This window comes from Ascidiella aspersa, chromosome 3 (assembly GCF_963924565.1).
Source record: "Ascidiella aspersa chromosome 3, kaAscAspe10.2, whole genome shotgun sequence".
NCBI lineage: Eukaryota > Metazoa > Chordata > Ascidiacea > Phlebobranchia > Ascidiidae > Ascidiella > Ascidiella aspersa.
The window spans coordinates 12,992,020-13,012,505 of NC_139449.1; the positions used below are offsets into that span (position 1 = coordinate 12,992,020).

Genomic DNA, 20,486 nt, shown 5'->3' on the forward strand with positions numbered 1-20,486 from the left:
CAGGTTTTATTTGCCTCGTAAAACGGGATTCAGAAGTCTTAACATGAACTTGGATCTACCCTTCAACATACCACCACATTTACCTCAAAATCAGGGAGTCGAACCGGAACCGAACCGGAACTTTATGAACCGGTTTTGGGTCAATTTTTTCCCAACCGTAACCGAACCTGAACCGGATTTTATAAGATTTTAAGGAGCCGAACCGGAACTGAACCGAATAATTTGAAAGTACCTGAACCTTAACCGAACCCGAACCTGTAAATAAAAGCGGTCCACTCCTGTATGTCGTCACAACTTCTATTTTTCAGAGTCAAGTTACGCCATGTTCGAAATTTTATGAAAAAATATGAATATTGAATAAAAAAATCGTTTATTTTTTTATTTTTTAGATATTTGAATAACTGTATTTTTAATAAGTCACGTAACTTGGATTAGATGAATTACAATTCAAAGATTATTCTTTACATTTATCGACCCACATTTTGAGATCTAACGCAAATTATATTGTATCTGAACCGGTTATGAAATAACGATGGTTGAACCGGAGCTGAACCGAAACTTTTAAATTCCTCTAAACCGAAACCGGAACTGAACCGGATTCCGAAAAAATCCTTCAACCCGAACCGAACCTGAACCGGAAAAGTCAAACGGTTCGACTCCCTGTCAAAATGTAAAAAGAAAAAAAATATTTATTTTGCATGCAAAAAATCCTACTCAAGTGAACCATTGGTCCCCACCCATCCCCACCGGGTTGTGAACCACTGGCCCCCATGGCGGCCATTTGAACTTGGCATGGCCTTGTAAGGCAGGGGTCGGCAACCTTTTTTGCACTGCGGACCGGTTTTACAACTTAAATTTGTCGCGGACCGGCCTTAAAAAAACAAATGTTCAGTAAAGGAAATTTATTACAGTTTTTTTTAATGAACTAATACAAAAAGAGCGGAGATGTGATCCAGTTGGTCAGTTTAGACGTTATTGGATCTGCAGGTTTTATTTGCGTCGTAAAATGGGATTTAAAAGTCTTAACATGAATTTTAATCTATAGTCATTAAACATATCACAACATTTAACTCAAAATGTAAGCAGAAAAAAGTTGTTTATTTTGCATGCAAAAAATGCTACTCAAGTGAACCATTCGTTTATGGGTTGGCGACCATTGGTTTATATTTTACAATAACAAGAAAAAACTTAAGCACCGTCCAATAAAATTGCAATTTTTATCTGCATTATTTGCCAATTTGTTTTTATTACTTATACAGTGACTTGCAGTTTAATATATATTACTATCAACAAAAGTATATTGGGAAATTACTATGTCCTTTTATTACTATCGAGCTAATGATTGTATGGTGGTCTGTTAATGCGTTTAAGGCTACCACCAACTTTAAAGTTTAGAGATCCATGGAAAAGATGTTAAGAAATTTGCATGCCTCTGTGATTTGTTTACTCGGTAGGCGAACAATACTGCTGATTCAGTTAACCACCGTTCCCCATCGGGCCGTGAACCACTGGTCCCCATGGCGGCCATTTGCACCTGGCCTGAGTTACAAACTTAGACTAGCTTTTCAGGTGTACTATTTGCCATCACAACTAAAATGCAATAATATTTTTTTCTATTAAACAACGTTTCCAAAAGCATTTGCTTTAGTACAAAATACAATTCTTTAAGAACTGAAAATTTTACTTTTTTGCCTCAAAATCGTTTTACTGTCTCAAATCTTACACAAGTTTTCGCCTTCTTTGAAACCTCGTAGACAAAGATGGCGTTGCATCTAGATACGACAGCAAAAATGCATTTTTCGTCTTAAATAAGGAAATATGCCGACCCCCATATTGGGAACCACTGGTTTAGAGCTTTCAAAAGTTTCCTTTTACGCCTTAGCCTCAATATAAAGATCATTGTTGTATACTTTAACCATTCTTATCGCAAAGGTAGTCGAATATTGTTGTAAAGATGTGTTGGCAGTCAACCTCGTGCGCAAGTATGTAAATAAAATCGAATCTAAACACATTCAAGGAGGCAAAGAGTTCGTGTGTAGTGAGTTTAAAGTGACAATAAGTTGTGAGTCATAATTACCCAACAGCTGAATGCGTTGTTAATTACTAAACAATAGCTATACTGTAGGCTATATTAATTTAGTGCCCAGAAAATCTGTAAAACCATAGTACAAAGACCAACGACATGATAAAGCCAAATACGCAGTAATATCCGCGACAGAATAAAAACTTTAATCGAAATAAGGCCCAAAAGACCAAAAAACACTTAAAACTGTAACGAGAAGGTATAGGACGATGGGGGGCTGGGTCTGGCATGGGCCGTTATTGTGACGACGTTTGGGCGTGTGGGGCACGAGATTAATAGTTAAAGCTTCTGACTCTAGTTTTAAGTTGACTTGAAGGTTGCGTGCGTATAACTCGTTAGTCAACCACAATGCTTCTAGTGATTAATAATTGGGTTATTTGATAAGCGAACACCCAGTTCAAACTATAGTCAGCGGACAAGTTAGCATAAAGAAGATGCTACTTGCAAATATCAAAGTTGCGAACAGCAAGACGTTTAACAAAGAAGAAGTTTGTTTACAAGCGGATAGCGGGCTTAAATACGCAAAACCCTGTGTTGACCGCATGAGAAAATGCAAGCCAGTAAGCACTTTACACTTTAGTGCTAGTAGACAATAAATCTGGGGCATGAGCCGTTACAGCGTAAATTGCACCGTAAACACCAAAAGCTCTTAGTCAGTAATTATAGTCGTGCGCTCTACAGGCGCCCTAGTTTGAATGGCACCGTTAGGGTGCCGCTGTTTTGGCACCGGATTTTTTGGCCCTGTTTAAGATTACTAGTTGGTATTGGGTGGGGGTAGAAATGGGTTGGGGTTAAAGTTATTATGGGATTTGGTGATGTATTTAGGGGCGGGGTTTTGGGTTAGGTGTTGTATTGGCCTGGTTTTGGCCATTTAGGTCTTATTCCGACGGATTTAGAACTTATTACGATTTAGAGTTTAGACGGTTTGAGTCATACCGTATGACTACTATTAGGTAGGCCTTGTAGCGTCATAAGTAATAATTAGTGGATAATTTGGAATTTATTGTATTGTGTATTTATCAAATATTTTATGATTTGTCACTTTTCACGCCTTTTACCAAACACTCGCTGTCACACTGAGAACAAAGCATTCGGCTGTTTTACACATGAATAATGTTATATCGTGACACATATTTCCGTTATAGATAAAAGTATTTTACCTGTGTGAACGCGTTATTGTTGCAGTTCCCGGCTGCCAAAAAGGCCTGGGTTATAAATCATTTCCGCTTTTTTGTGTCGCCTTTGTTTTTGTTCATGCAAATTATCACCTTTTATAAGCAGCGTGTTATATCAATATACACCAGACCAGTCTTGTCTAGTTAACACAGTAAGCGGTTGTGTTGCTTGCCGGCTTCTGGCTGGCTAGCTCAACACCATCCAACAAAAACTGTGTGGATTTGTAATCAGACTACAACAATACTTATTGAAGCAATAGTGTGGTTGATTGGTCGAGGCAAATTAGTTTAATGAGACTTGCAATTAACGCCTGCTTCAGCCTATTAGTCTAATTTTGGTCTTATACCAACGTTGGTGTTGTTCTTATTTCGGTCTTATGGCGACGTACTTTTATTATAGTTTTGTGGCAGAATATTCTTAGGGGTTATAACGTTGCAAAGGTTGGACAAAAGATTCACCCGAATGGTTTGGCAATAATGTTTGCGGAAAACAGGAAGACTCTCCTGTCTAGTACACTACGCCAGCGGTGGTTTAACTTCGGCTCGATGACATGTTTTTTGGCGCTTTATAGCTGATTATATTTTTTTACATAATAAGTTGTTGATGCAAAAGGCAACATAAATTATTATGGACAACATATAGGTTTCCTAAACAACACGATTTAAAAACGCTATTATTTTCTATACAGTTTAACTTTGTGCTTTCTCATTCTTTGTGAATTATTATTAAGGATATACTTAGTGTTTCCTCTAAAAAAAATTTTTCAAGCAGATATTTTTGTAGTGCGCATGAATATTTCAAAGCTGAATTGGCAGGGGCCCACGGCAGTTCAATGTTTTTTGTATGGGAGCGAGTCCTGAAAATTTTGGTGATGACGTCACAAAGCGTGGCGTCATGAAACAAATATTCTCACGAAACTTGTATGTGCAACTACAATCGGGTTTAAAGACGTTCAAGGAGCGGTTGCGCGAAAAAATCGTTATCTGAGTCTAATTTCGAAAAATGGGATACGTGATGCCTTTAACACACATCAAGATTCGTTGACTACTTGCTAACTGCCACTTATCGAGATGATTTTGTCAATTAATGTCGGCCATTGACTCCATATAGCTGTATCTGCACAGAAGTCACGTAAAAATTGAATAAAAAAAAACATAAATACATAGCATGGATGATGAAAGGGGAACACACAATAAGGCCAAAAAGCACGATACCTATAGCACAAAAATCTTTAAGATCATAGTGTTAAAACCAATGAAATAAAAAAGCCAAATGCGCAGTAATATCCGGTACAAAAGAAGATTAGAATCGTCTAAATCTGCCGGAATAGGTCCTTAATTTATCGGAATAAAGTCTATGGCCAAAATAATGCCTGAAGCTGTAGGTTGAGGGAATGGAACGATCGACCGTTTGCACGCCCTAGTTTGACCGGCGCCGTTAGGGCTGTTTTGTATTAGTCCTATTTTGGTCTTATTCCGAACTGTGTTTTATTTCCGACGTTATTGTTGTTCTTATCTCGGTCTTATGGATTGAGTCCGATAAAAACCAATCAGACAAAGTAATTTCCAGCAAAACGTATATCATGTCACAAGCGTAAAAATTCGGATTTGCTTTGTTTACTTGCTGTTAGCTACAAACATCAATAAAAAAAAATGGCCAATGCGCAATGCTCAAACTGTTGTCGCCAAATATAAAGAATTTTTAGTTTTTAGTTTTTAATTTGAGAATGATGTAAGTGCGCAAAAGGCAAATTTTACTAGGCAACTTGTCCGGTGTGGCAGCGCAATTGCGCACCTTAGAGGGAACACTGCTTATACTCATCTTAAACGTGTAGGGTAAGTGTCAGATTTGATTAATAGCACAGACATTGATTTATTTCGCGAAAATCAATAGTATTGTACAGTGAAACTTCAATACTGTAATACAGTAAAACGTCAAGAAAATGCCCAAACTTCAATAAAGACATTCCGCACCAATACCAATAGAAATAGTTTGAGAATCACAGTTGAATTTGCACACCTCGCGTTAATTGAATGTAAAGAAAACATAAGCAAATAACAGTAAACGTAATCAGCATATTACCAAGATCTTACTAGAATCATGGGCGATACATGAGAATGTCAAAACAGTCAATAGAAAGCAAGACACTCGCACCTTCGTATAATTTTCTGTGCAGTAGCGGCTTTAGAAAGCTGCAGCCTCGTTTTTTCGCATTGTGAATGTCCGGTTATCGGGTGTTTATATTGTTTTTCTCGCCTTGTGGTTTAAAACCTGACCCGTTGTGCTTTTTCTTAATTGTTTGCCTGGTATATAGGTATTTTTTGCCTATAGTTGCAATAATATTGAAGAAGATTGCCCGAATAGGTGTTCAAAACATTGGTAATTTAATAAAATTTTGCAGGAATAAAATTTAACAAATGAAACCATGGCTGGCAGCAACAGTATATTCATATTAGCAACATGTCCCAAACCATAAAATCATAGAGGATTTTAACAACATAAAAACAAACAAAACAGTTATAAAAGGCATACACATGAAGTAAGTTTGAGAAGACAAGCCATGCAAAAATAATAGTGCAAATTAAAGAAAAATGCATAACATAAAAAGTTTCTTTGCAGTTTTAACGTGGTCCAGCTTTAAGATATTTTATTTCTTTTCTTCCAAACAACATGGGATACAAAGTCGACAACAAAAAGAATAAACAATATTCCTCCATAAAATGACACAATAATCCAAGAAGCTTTGCTTGAGCTGAAAGGAAACAAATGATTAATGTTGTTTTATAAAGAAGATGCATTAACAAACTGTAATCTCCTTTTATTAAAATTAGTTTATTGGTACAAATAGAATCAATCTTTTATTTATGCTAACAAAAACACTGTGCTATTTAGCAATTAGGTTAAAATTAGATTTTACCTTTTGGTCTCTGCATGTTTTAGTTTTTGTAGCAAATACACAGACATAGTACTGTTGTCACAGCAGTATAAATAACTTGTTGTGTTCCCACAGCAAAAAACTTGGTTAGAAAGATCTGACAAGCGTGGACAAGCAAATGCTCTTTGAACACTATCTCCTTCACCTATACTTTCACAAACTTCACCGTTGGTTCCTAAAAAGAAAATATTTGCTGACTGAACATTTATGTTACACCTATATATACAGACTTAATATGTATGCATATTAATTATCTCTTTTTGCTAACTTCTTACAATAGTGTAAAATCCAAGCATACCAGAAAATATGGTGTGGACACTCAAAAAAGTTTTACGACCAATTGCTTTACACCAATTGTTTTTAACAATTATGCCAAAGTGGACACCAGAGACACTATTGCATATATGCTCAACATTATCTGTACGTTGGAAACTCATGCAATATCATTACAAATTAATGATTTTTTTCTTTTGTCTGAAAATTTTATTTTCTAAATGTCATTTAAAACCCTCAATGCCATTCAGTATTGTTGGTGGACAAAATGACTTTGACTTGGATTTAAGTCGTTCAAGTGTTTTGTTTAAATAATTTTTGTAAAATTTGATAATGTGCCTATATTGTGTTATGCTTTGTTGATTGCAAATCAAAATATCGCGTTTTTTGATTAGATAAGTTTACCAATTTTAATAAATTTAATATTTTATTTTAATAAAAAAAATGACATATCAATGAATTTGACTAGGCTTGACTAGCTATTTACGCAAATTGCATGACTCAGACGAAGTTATTTTGCAAATTCCTCGACTGATACTTGAGTTATTTCAAAATGACCAACAACTGTGTGTCACATTAATTTTATTTACCTGTTGGTGTGCTGCAAATGAAAAAGGGTTCGGGAGCACTGAACTAGATAATAATTTTTTTCATTCAAGGTTTAAATTTGCAAAACTGAGATTAGGTTTGGTTAGAGACATTATTAAAAAATACAGAAATTGATGTTAAACTTATTTAATTCATTTTTTGTGTTATAGGTACACTACCTCACTTTATCTGTATATACTAGGGTTCCTCTTTTTCCCGGATTTTTTCAATCATGGGAAACGGGATTGAAAAATGAAACTTCCCGGGAATCCCGGGATCCCGACAAAAAAATTATACATAAAATTACGTCACTAAGACGTTTGAAATTTTTTTATTTTAGCTCCAAAATTTATTTAAACTCATTTATGGGCGTTCTTTCACTTATGTACGTGGAAAGTTATGCAAAAAACAAAACATTACCACATACCACAACTCATATTGTTTGGGTTACCGAGGTCAAGTATTATTATGTTTATTATTAATAATAACGCTTGACCAACCCTCACCCAAACGCTAACCCGCACCCTAACCCAAATAATATGCCTTGTGGTATGCGGTATTTGAGGACCGTTCTTTTATTAATTTATACATTCATAACTGAAGAAGCGCCCAAATATGTTCTGTAGTATTGCTTCTGCAATCTTACAAGACCTTCTCGTATTAAAGTCAGGACCCTTATTTGTTTTTATTTAAAAAAAGCGCATGCATTTTTATGGTAGAATAAATTTAATTAAGTTTTTGTTAACGGCGAATAAAGCAACTGAAGCAACGACTTTAACATGGTTGGTACTACTTTTTTCTTTATATTACTCAAAATCGACAATCTTTTTTAAAGTTTCGGTATGTTGCCGAATTCCCGGGTTTATAAAAAAAATTTCCCGGGATTCAGGATTGTTAATTCGCGTGAAAATCCCGGCAATTTCCCGTCGAAACATTCCCAGAGAGGAACCCTAGTATATACTGTATATATGTTAGACAATATATTTACCTACTCAAAGTTTTCTAGGTTTATGGACTAAAAAACCTCCTTTCTTATTTATTACTAGCAAAACAATTAGCCTCTAAGTGATAAAACAATACTTACTTTCAAAGCAAAGAACAAGCCAGCACAATGTTGCAATGAAAAAAATAAAATTCATGTTTGAAGACAGATAAACTTAAAATTATGAAAACTGTATCTAGTTGAATTTCTACAAAGAGATATCAACAAAAGAAAGTTGTAATGACTTAAGTCAATAACTTGGTTAAATTTTTAAATGACTTGACTTGATTTTAGTCCTTTGGGTCAATGACTAGAGTATTTTGTTTAAATGACTTGACTAGGGTTAAAAATGGTTGGACTTGAATTTGTTGTTTAATTAGATAACACTTTTGTCAAAATTTGGATATAGATTATTTTTTTAGTAAAGCAGTCTGCTTCTTGTTTTGCCATTTTATTGGTAATGACTTTGGATTAGGGTAAGTCAGACTTGGACTAGATGTTTGTTGAGAATGACTAGACTGGAACTAAAAAAAATATTTCAAAATAACTTGTTTACAACACTAATGAGAAGTAACTGCTTCTGACAATGATGTCGCAGTGATATTACAACGAATTTCTGGCATGCATACAGGGTTGCGGAGTTGGTTTAAAATAACCCAAACTTTGTTGTCTTATTAAAGTCTTCAGGACTTGTTTAGCAAAACAAGCTAAAGGTTCTCATTGAATCAAAGTTTTAATAAATTTCCATAACTAAACATTTCCGTGATGCAAGAAAGCTTGTCAACCTGGATGAACAACACGGAAGCCTATTTATCAGGACCATGGAAAGTATGGCAAGTGCACCCGGGAGTTTTTTTCAAACATGCAACCTTATTTATTGAATCGGCAAACGTTTACAGCTGCAATGTATGCAATACAGAGTGCATCGGAAAATCATGAAGTGCGCACTTTTTTCCTTTGTTGCACCAGGTCACCCGGATTTTTTCGGCGTGCACCCGCGAGATCTCGTTGAGATCTGCCAGACTGGTACCAGGACACTGAAGTAGTTCAAATTGACATACAATCACTAACGAGTACAGAGTGATTGGGAAAAATAGCCACTTCCTTACAACACAGCCTGAACGCTTAACCGGACCAGTCTGCATTTCATGGCACTTCACCCGAGATCTCAGGTGCAGAACCAAATTTTGATGTGTACAGGTGTGTAGGTGTGCAAATAGTGCAATTTTATGTTTTACCACAAACTTTTTTTTTTGATATTTAAGTGAAATACCATTTCAGGGTGTATACAAATTTCTGTAGAAAAAATATCGGGTGTGTACCTGCCACAGAATGCAAACTGCAAGACTGAAACTGAGCAGAGATTTATTAAAAAAGATTATTTAAATTTTAACTTAACTTGTTACGTCAGGGTCCAATATTTTTTGAACTACGGACCTCTATTTGTGAATCTGTTTTTTGGCGGACCGTAATACAATTAAAGTTAAGTTACTGAACTTAACAACTAATTCAACGGCAGTATAATAACACAATTAAATTATCTTAACTTTATCTCTCATCTCTGCTTTACAACAAACCTTTTTTTTCTAACCAATCTTCCCCCAACAAGTAAGATTTACGATACTGGATAGCAAAAGCTTTCGAAATCATTACTAAGGCAATTATTGAAAGGGTACGTACTGTACAACGTATATGAGTGACTTTTAAATTTCTTGTCATATCGCCACATACCACCTGCGCAGTCGTCGCGGACCACAGTTCGCGAAACCCTGTGTTACGTCCTACTTATAGAACGTTTCGGCGCTGGTCTAGAATCCTACCACAACGTTGAAATAATTATTAAGCAATGCATAATATGCGGGTTAGGGTGTCGGTTAGTGTTTGGGTGTGGGTAGGTCAAGTAATATTGTTTAACACTATTACTGGACTCACCCAAACCCAAACGCTAACCGGCACCCTAACACAAATAATGTTCGTTGTGGTAGGATTCTAGACGAGCGCCAACGTTTCTTGCAACAAAGCCTACGCCCAAACAAAAATTATCTCGATAGCCGTAATAGGGTCGTCAAAAATAGTAACTCAAAGATTGCGTAGAGCGCATTAGACGCTTAGTTTTTACATTGAACATAAAAAAGGGGTTTCCCCGTAGGATTGACATAGTTACAGGATTACCGAAAAAAAGGTTTGTGAAGAAATTCACATTTATCTTAAAACGAATGCAAATATACAAGTGGAATTTAGTCCAATAAATACATTGCCTTTATTTAGTTTAAATTGTAAAATATTTTAATTTAAAAGGGTAAGTGACGCATTTGGTGTTTAACATAGATTGGCATATTTCTCGATATAGCCTAATGGCATATCATCTAATTAGACAAAGAATGCGCTTTGCAATGTTCAAGTGTTTACACTACGAAACACACCATAATAGGTGTGCATACCGCCTTGGAGCCCAATCAGTGCCCCCCCAAAACTTGGTAGGAACATTTTTAATGTTCCAGTTTATCTTCAAGAATCTGACAAGAACCACCTAAAAGAAAACTCTTTGTGTATCATATTAGAATGCCATAAATCAAATACTATTTTCCTACATGTGTAAAGTTGATGCAGTTAACAACTAAACAAAAATTTCCATAGGGTGTCGCAATCTAGTTTATTGTTTCTGTGGGGTGCCGTAAACCATAAAGGTTGGGAACCAAGAAACTAAATACATATTCGTTATACAGTTATAAAACTACTAATAAAGAAATAAATTATATTTACTAGTTGTAACTTTTTGTTATTCGGATGACTTGGCCTGTCTATTGAATCTGCCCCCGAACAACATTATTTTTTTTAAATGAATCTAGTCCAGCTAATATTTTGTTTGTTCGACTCAAGTTATTGCATTCGGAAACAATGAGTCGCCAACTTCAACTCTGGAGTTAAATAATCTCGGCATTTGTATTCTCAAATACTTTCGAAATACCGGTATTTAAAAACGTTGATTAAACGGTAGTTTATCGTGTCAGCATCGCAGTTTCGCGAAATATTCTATCCCATGACAATGGCCACGTTTGACGAGACGGTAGTCTTTGCTTAATATGTTTTTCATTGCTTAATAGTTAGCACCCAAAATGTTTATCGACTCCTTCCTTTGTCGAACACTTTCCTTACGACAGGTACAAACCTATGATCAAAAATATGTATAAACTTGAATGAAGAGATGGATGCGCATTTTAATACACTGTGGTTATTGATCTTGGTTATGTTAAAGAAACAAGTTTAAAAGTTCTTGCATGCAAATAGTTCTAGATTAGAGAGATATACATGAAAACAAGAAAATCCGGTGACGATATGTGGACGACAGACACAAAGTACACTCTTAAATTTACAGGTCTAGTAATATCGCAGAATGCAGAACCAGGCAAAACTATCAAAAACAGAACAGGCAGTTTAACACACTTTTTAGAATCGACATCGTTACATGTGATTTAGTTTACCCTTCTAAAACGTTGCTTTAATAAAATGCAATTTATTTTAAGCAATATACCTTGGAAAAGCAAAGATAAACAAGTTTAAACAACGTTTGTCTGTGCGTATATAAATCTCCACAACCATAAAACAAAATATAAACGGAAAACGCAAGGTATAATAAACATGCTTCCAACTAAATCAAGGCATCTCAATTAGGGATCTACATGGTTTTCTTATGAAGAAATACTTCGGCGATGGGAATTTATGCTGTTTTGTTAATAATATTCAATATCAACAGCATGTACTTACTTGCTGGACAATGGAGCAAAATTTTAGATGCATTTGGGGTTCACAGTGTTATCTAAAAAGGCAATAGTGTCTACGGACAAAAGCATGTTGAGAACCCCGAACTAAATGCAGCAAAAATATATTTTTGTAGAGATTATATCAGTAAAATCACGACAAAGAACAACTGACCAGAGAGCTGGTTGAGATTTATCACAGCCCAAGTTTGGAGCTAAGTTTCAAAACGCAAACATTGATTAATTAAAATTTACCGGGAATATCTAGACAAGTATACTCGTATCGGCAAACATAATAGCAATCCTTTTATAGCTTTGGCATGACGAGAAAGTAATATTCTTCGAAATGAAGACGGGTATGGCAAGTGCGTTATATCTTACTCTCAGATAATTGTTTGTTGTCTTTTTTAGCGTGATGGCTTTGTGCGCTGGTTGGCGAGGTCTTCGTGGCAACCGGCGAATGGGAATTGTTGTTTGGGTGTTTGGCGTTTTTATTATGAACAGGTACGTTGCTGTTGATGTTATTGTCGTCGTTGACCAAGTTGGGTGAAGGGGGTGTAGACACAGAATCGAGAGGGAGAGTTTTAAGCGTTTGCAAACGCTTGTGACGATACAATTCATAGTGTACTTGGGCGGTAACTTCTTTCAGATCTTGCAGATGGGTTCTGTTCAACATTATAATAGCTAATGGTTGTAAAGATATCAATTGAATAACACCTAGTACCACAATAGAACGATTGTTTACAAAATCTTTTTAAAGGGTAGCGATTTTAACTATGTTATAGTTACCTATTTATATTAATGACGGCTCAAAGAAATGTGTCACTCAAGTTATGACATTTTTATCGTTTGTTTGGAGCACTTGTTTTAAAAAAGATATGTTTTATAAACAGAACAAGATGCAAGGTATTTGCTTTATAGTTGCTAGTCGTTTTAATAAGCAACATTTGAGAATCCCATGCAAACCAAAAGGGTATCAGGGCACTTATATATCTTATACGCAAATATTTAGGATCGCGAAGCGATACGCCATTAGACCTACAGTTTTAATGATTTATCACACAAACGAAAATTTAACAACATAAGATAAAAATATGCAAGAATAGAATTCGCATTCGTTTACTGTACCTATATTAACATAATTAATATGGCACGTTTTTTTTTAATCGGAGATAAGATGTCCGCTATATTTTCATCATAAAAAACAAAACGAGTCTTTTTATTATTTTTTTGTTTAGCAAAACAAGAAAGTAATCGATTATAAAGACTTGTATTGGAAAAAGTCACTAGCACAAATTACCGTATAATCATGTTTCGGAGTTGGATGAATTCACAGTGCGCTGGGTTTTCGACTTCGATAATTCCCCATCTTGTCTTGCGCCCAAGTGCGTTCTTACCCCCAACTTGTTGCATGTCTGTCGACCCAACCACAGCAAACGGAATTCTTTCCTACAATTACCAGAAGAACATTAATGTATTGTTTTGCTAGATATGAAATCTGCGCACTGTGTGAAATACATATCACACGCACGGTTATCCTTTTTCTGAAAGAATCGTTTATCGCATATCATAAAAGGACGAAAGAGAGGCTTTCGTGCGAACAAGCCAAGGCTACAAAAAACATTTATTCTACGAGGTTCGAACTAACACCATTTGGCTAGGTCCGTACCGACTAAGCTAAGTAACGGAAAATGACAAGAAATAAACGTAGTAGCATTTTCTGCTGCAAGTCTGCAACCTGTTCGTACAACTTTATTTTGGAGGATATCTACAGTACCAATAAAGTCATTGAAACATACATGGCCTATGCGTGCCGCTATCGTTTGTGTACGACTTTAAAACGGCTCGACCAATATTATACAGATATGTTTAGGAATTTACTTCTCAGTACGAAAAAAAAAATTATATTCTATAATCTGGAGAATTTTTAAAACCAGTTTTTGCGAATCTTACTTTGATTTTATTATTACTTTGTTTTTCTTCGTCGTCATTATCCGCGTTTTCAACGTCAGGGTACACTCGAATGTCATTGGCGATGAGATCTTGTTGAATCTGTGTGACGTAAAAAAAATAATAAAACTTATTTACAAATAATAACTTTCTAATATTTCAAATGTGTTGTGCTTACAGTTGACCATCATATGTTTGCGAAAAACAGGATTCCCTACTTTACGTTAAAATAATACATTCCAATAAAAGGCTCCTTTTGCGTATGGCAACATTTAACACAGTGGTTCTCAAACTTATTTTAAAAAATTACGCCACGGTCCCCTAGCAATTTTTTTAATTGCTCATGGCCCCCTTAAATTGAAAAATATACACAAAATAACTCGATGTTTTTAATGGTATCAAATGAAGCGGGTGCACTTGCAGTCTAAGATAGGCTTGTTGATACCGTCCGTATTCAGTAATGTAACGCTAACGAAATCACTTTATTTGAGAAGAGCAATCACGAACATTTTAATAACAGTGGCAGCGCAGCAAGCTGTAAAAACGTAATTCTCATTAGCACAATGCAACACTTTGACGTCACAATGTACAATTCAACTTAAAGCATGCAATCACGTGAATGAACAACTAATCGTAGATCGTGATGACGAGCGCAAACACGTTGGAATTACGTTAGTAATGTCACTTTGCTCGTATAGGTCAAGCCTGAGTTTGGCTTTCCTTCTTTTGTCCCATAATTTAGGCCTATGTACGGCATAGTTACTATTATTTAGTTTGTTAAGCTTGGTTTGAAAAGTAAGTTGGCTGAAAATTTTACTGCATAAAAAATGTTCATGTTTAGGAGCGTCGTGTTGATTTTTTTTAGGTGCTTCGCGGTCCCAGAAAATTGCCTCGCGGACCCCAGTTTGAGAACCACTGATTTAACATAATATCGTTAATTTCGTAGTTCAAATGATATTGGCAAACAGTCCCACATATAAATCATTCACTCAAATAAGTTATACAGTAATTTCCCTTCTGACATTCAGCTCATGCTTTAACCGGGGTAAAATATATTTAATGAACAGTTACAGGACCATGGAATTGTAAAAGCAGTGTTTCGAAGTGATTTGCATGGAATTTGGAAACCAATTTTTTACGAAATAAGATGACATACCCTTTGTTTAAATGCCTCTCTTTCTTCAAGTGTAAGAGAGTCGGATTTAGCAATAACTGGAATGACATTAACAACGGCCACCAGGCGCTTCATAACTTCGATATCAACCGGTCTTAACCTGTAATTTAATACGATAAACACATTCTATTACATGTTTGAAGTTACACCATTTTTTTTATAAATAAAAATTTATCGGAAAACAGCATACAGTTAATTAGCTTTTAAATGAGCATTGCGAGGAACTGAAAGAGTGTTTTCAATGTTTCTGGAACCAATCAAGCGATACGTATGACAGGAAATTACGTCGTCATTAAGTAAACCGTGCCAGCGCTGCAACCAAAGGATGTTGTTGCACTGATATCGTCGGGAACGAAAAAGTTTACCAAGCAACTTACTCAAGGACATACTAAATTACGAAGTGAAGCAAGTCGCAACAACAAAACTATTTCAAAATGCCATTAAACCTATAACCTAGGCGTTTTTTTTTTAATTGTGGTTGGTGTCTTCAACCAAATGCTTCTCAGACGTCAGAATATGCTGCTTCGTTTTGGCATGGAAAATTAAGAACGAATGTACATTGATCGCGAACTGATATTTGTTTACTTACGAATGGCCGGAAGGAGGAATAAAGTAAATACAGCAATGCACACGCGTATCCGGAATTCGTTTGCGCCGTTTAATGGAGATTTCTTCATTCATGTACTTTTCGTACTGGTCGTTAATGTGTCTCATTATCGGCTGCCAGCTGCGAAAACAACCAGTTAGTTGGCATAAAGCAAGATAATGTAGTTGTTGTAGCTAGCACAAACCATACCAGTTATGATTGTTGACATGGTCTCCGAACCCTGGTGTGTCGGTTATGTTGAGTTTTAACCGAATTCCCTTTTCCTCAATCACTAACAAAATAAGGATTGGTAAAATTAAACTCGTTAAATACTGAAAAGCTGGGAAAGTGTATTGCAAAATGCCTTTCACTGTTATTCTTTGTGCTTTTTTTAGTAGGATGGTCCAAATATTGCCACCGTCTAGGGAACAATATGATTTGTGTAGTTATCGCGGGCCACCAGTGTTCCCTCTAAGGCAGGGTTTCCCAAACTTTTTTTGACCGTGGACCACTATTTGTAAATCTGTTTTTTCGCGGACCACAATACAAAGCGAGCATAAACAAAACCGAATTTTATTTATTTACAAAACTGACAACGTCATGAGACGTATGCGATTGCTTCTTTCTGCATAAATCATCGATTCTCGAAGTTATTTGTAAAAGGCAAACTCATTAAGTCAGAGTCCACGAAAAGTTTGGACCTGTATTTTGTCTTCATGTTGGTAAGAGCTGAAAATGCTCTCTCACACAAATATATATTATTACGTCATAAACGAAAAACATAATAATTTCTTTTGGAAAACAACTTTTTGACTAGAATGAAGGTGCAAGAAGTAAGATTTACGATACTGGATAGCAAAAGCTTTCGAAATGATTTTGTTGTGCAATTTATCTTTAAAAGGGCACGTACTGCGCAACGTATGTGTGCAAACTTCTTCCTATCACCACGGACCACCTGTGCAGTCGTCGGTCGGCGGACCACAGTTTGGGAAACCCTGCTCTAAGGCAGTGCTTCCCAACCTTTTTCAGTTCGCGATCCACTTTTAACGCAAGTTTTATTGTGCGGCCTAAATGAGATGACCATCTTTACTACTGGCGTACGTACTGAAATAGTTAATGCGACACAACACATCTAATAGTTACGTATTTGTTACTTTGTTGCATAAATGTTACATAATGGTAATGCAATAGTTTCCTGATCTAATGGAAAACTGTAACATTTAGAAATGCTTCGCGACCCACCTGAAATAGCTTTGCGACCCACTGGTTGGGAAGCACTACTCTGAGGTGCGGAACTGCGCAGCCATACCAGACAAATTGCGCAGTAAAATTTGCCTTTTGCGTACTTACATCATTCTCAAATTAAAAACTAAAAAAATCAAAAATTTTTTGCCACAACAGTTTTGAGCAATTCGCATTGGCCATTTTTTCATTGATGTTTACTAAAAGCAAGTTATTATTAAGCAAGTAAACAAACCACATCCGGATTGACAATTGTGACGTAATACATGTTTGCTGTAAATCACTTTGTCTAATTGATTTTCACCATCAATGCTGTGTATGCTTTTTATCTCACGTAGAATGAAATTTTTACACACGAAAACTTAAAAAAAAAAAAAAAAAAAAAAGAAAAAAAAAAAAAAAGAATGACATGAGTTTAGAAGAGTTCTGAACCCATCAGTGGAGTGTTTGACAATAATTTGTGATCATGTAATCAAAATACAGCTGTGAGTTCAATGTCAAAATCATCTTGATAAGTTCCAATGAGCAAGTAGTTTACGAATCTTTAATGTGTGCTAAAGGCATCACGTATCCGTATTTAAACCCGATTGCAATTGCACATACAAGTTTCTTGAAAATAGTTGTTTCATGACGTCACGCTTTGTGACGTCATCTCTAAAATTTTCACGATTCGCCCCCATACAAAAAAACATTAATCTGCCGCGGGCCCCTGCCAACGCAGCCAATATTCTGGCGTTTTACATAAAATATTTGCTCAGCAGAAAATTTTTTTAGAGGGAACACTGCGGGCCACACACAAAAAGGTATTTTCTCAATATTACTTGGACTTGCTTTTCTTGAGTCCTGTTTTTATTGTAAAACTGTCTTAACTGTGCCTGGCAGCAACAGCACATTCGTTTATGTTACATGTTTGAGATTTTTGAAGGAGGTAAGTGAACAACCTAACACTGTACGAAAATTTCGCGCGGTTTGAGTTTGAGATTCGAAATGTTTATACCTGGCCACGGATAATGTTATCCTAAGCAGGCGCCAACCCTTGTTTTTTTTTTTTGAAGATGACTTCTCAAACCAACCAACGTCAATATAGAGAAACATCTAACCATGTAGGCACAAACTTAACAAGTAGAGCACGTACCGTGACTAATCGACTTTATTTCAATAGTTTTCGGGGTTTTGTACTCCTCTTCCACTTGACAAGACCTTCTGCTAACCTTCGACTTAAACAAAGTGTTGACTAAGGTTGATTTTCCCAAACCAGCACCACCTAGAACCAAAAATGTAGTTAAAGGTAAATCAAGTTTTGACTACATGGTTAACGAAAATTAAGTTTTAACAACATAATTAAAAAGTCTTTTACCGAAATCAGTTGGCCTAATCAGAATGGCAGCGCAACCAAGATAGAAAACAATATCTAGCCTGGAATGTGGTGAAAAACTAAACCGTAGGGGCGTATAGGACGATTGGACGCAGACGTTCTGGCATTACCATTTTGGTGCCACTGTTTTGGCACCGGAAGGTTTGCCCTTGTTTTAGAGTTAGATGTGAGCAATGGATGGGAGTTTTTGATGAAGTTAGAGAAGGGCTGGGAGTAAGCTAAAATGTCTTATTGTGATAAGTTTAGGTCTTTTTCGGTTTTACTTTCGTAGACCGTTAATTTATGATTGGGATATGCTCTAGTGGTTGTTTGTATTTGCGAATCGCGCGTGCGTCACCTTTTTTCTGCAAAAAGCTTGGTTTGCACTTTAGGTACAACTCATAGATTGTATCTTTGCCATTAACGTGCAAAGTGGCAATCGTGTGGAGCTCTATACACTGTCTGCTCGTAATGTAATTACGGTCCTTCTGCCAGGACTGGCCATTAACATTTTAACGTCAGTAACGCTATGTACGTAGAAATTAATGCCAAGTCTTGTTGCAGTATCATCATCGATCTTTGTCAAACATATTAACGACATGTATTACCCACAGCAATATGTCATTTCCAGTGGCAGTGAGCGAGGAAATAATTCCCCCATCGCGTTTGTAAACCCTTTCAGTGTCGATTATTTTATAAATCAAGCGTAGCGCACTACGCCAATCATTTCGCTCATACAACAACAAGACAAACTACGAGTGACTGGAATCGCTTACATCGCTTGACAGCTTTAGAAACACGTCACCTGGATTTATGAGATGTTAAACAATTTCACCTTGCAACAAAACAACTTATCGGGCATTTTTTTCTACGGGGAAGATAAATATGATATCTTTCAATATTCAGCAACTCTTACTTTGCCTAGTTTCTCAATTTAATTCGCTCAATCCGTCCATGTTCTTTTTAAATCAAATCGGTAAATACAACCCCTTACGCATTTACGTGTCTGTTAAAGCTAGGCTTTGTAAGCGCACGGGACGCACAGCAGCTATGAATTGTTGACACAGGCGTTGAAGCAATACAAAGCTTCAAGCACAGAAGGGAACCCTAGTTTACATTCAAGCTTTTGTCTAGCTTGTTGACCAAGTAAAACAGGTATTCCACTTACCTCAAATCCGGTGAAAATACAAATAATAACATTTCAACCACAGGTTAATAATATAATAAAGAGCATGTGTCGTAAATTACACGGGGGCTGCTTACCTACAACCATAACATTGAATTCAAAGCCTTGTCGAAGGGCTTTTTTGCGTATTTGTTCGGTAAGAGTATCAATACCGACATATCCATCCAAAGCTGTCTTCATAGTGTGGCAGAATTGTGTTTCAACAGTAATACCTTTCTACTTTTAGACGTCCTTTTAAATATTCCTGTTTGATAAATCAAGAGAAGGGCTTTAGATGCGTCTGATACACTAGTTAAAACTATAAGCCATCAAATAACTGAACTGTGTATATAAGGAAGTTGTATCAGTTGCAGGACTTTCAATGGTTCTGTTTCAATGCCATTTGCCAGTCTAGACAAGTGCTTCAAATTATATGCAGGAAACACTGCTTCCTTACAGCTACTAGAAAGGTTGGGCTGCGGTAGAACGAAACAGCTAGAAAACGATATATGACACGAAGAAAAAGTGAGATGCGTTGTCTAATGTGTTAACTTGTACTTTTTTTCGAATCCGTGAGATACACATCCTTACTTCGCAATTTTTACCCGAAACAAGGATATCCTGTCATAGCTCTGACTAACTCGGCTCTATATCAATGCACTGCTGCACCTTTACTTCATTTTAACCTGTTGGGTGACGTGGATGCGTAACGCTTTATGGCGTTTTGGAGCCGTTGTATTGCCAACATTATATCCGAAACGAAATGTGATCTATTGCCTCAAGGCGTTGATAAATCGACTGTTATTTACTGACGACCGAATCGACAACGCAAACCCTATTGAAGTACAAATTGCCACACTAAACTAATTCCATTGTGGCACAAATTGCCACCATGATCGAGTGAAGAGATGGCCTTCGCGGTTTATAATATAAACACACCATAGTCCCACATGTATTACTGAAGAGTGTCCACAGCCGTTAGCATTACTCATTCGCATGAGCTTACTTTCGTTAGTCAATCGGATCCAGTCGGACAGTTTTGGTTGTCGATTATGTTTGCGAACATGGTGTTAGATGTTCGTGGCATATTTATGATATGCTCCATAAATCAACCGACCATTCGAAGTCAAAACAACAACTCGAAGCACGTACAAGCAACAATTGTATAATTAAAATATGAATGTATTTGACCTGATTTCTTGTTTACAGCAACTAGAGTT

General features: G+C 36.3%; 2 protein-coding genes across 2 annotated transcripts; both read right to left on the reverse strand.

Moving 5' to 3' along the window:
• Nucleotides 1-5,117: 5,117 nt before the first annotated feature.
• LOC146160267 (uncharacterized) lies at nt 5,118-8,247 on the reverse strand. Its single transcript, XM_083384916.1, has 3 exons — nt 8,140-8,247; nt 6,177-6,369; nt 5,118-6,011 (listed from the first exon to the last, which is right to left on the reverse strand). The coding sequence occupies exons 1-3, from the start codon at nt 8,192-8,194 to the stop codon at nt 5,897-5,899; spliced, it is 363 nt and encodes a 120-aa protein (XP_083241042.1). The 5' UTR covers nt 8,195-8,247; the 3' UTR covers nt 5,118-5,896.
• A 2,990-nt stretch (nt 8,248-11,237) lies between these two features.
• LOC146160268 (neuronal-specific septin-3-like) lies at nt 11,238-19,619 on the reverse strand. Its single transcript, XM_083385802.1, has 8 exons — nt 19,365-19,619; nt 17,883-18,011; nt 15,716-15,797; nt 15,509-15,646; nt 14,902-15,019; nt 13,749-13,847; nt 13,096-13,244; nt 11,238-12,460 (listed from the first exon to the last, which is right to left on the reverse strand). Exons 1-8 carry the CDS (start codon nt 19,465-19,467, stop codon nt 12,166-12,168), a joined length of 1,113 nt encoding a protein of 370 aa, XP_083241928.1. The 5' UTR covers nt 19,468-19,619; the 3' UTR covers nt 11,238-12,165.
• Between the last annotated feature and the right edge of the window lie 867 nt (nt 19,620-20,486).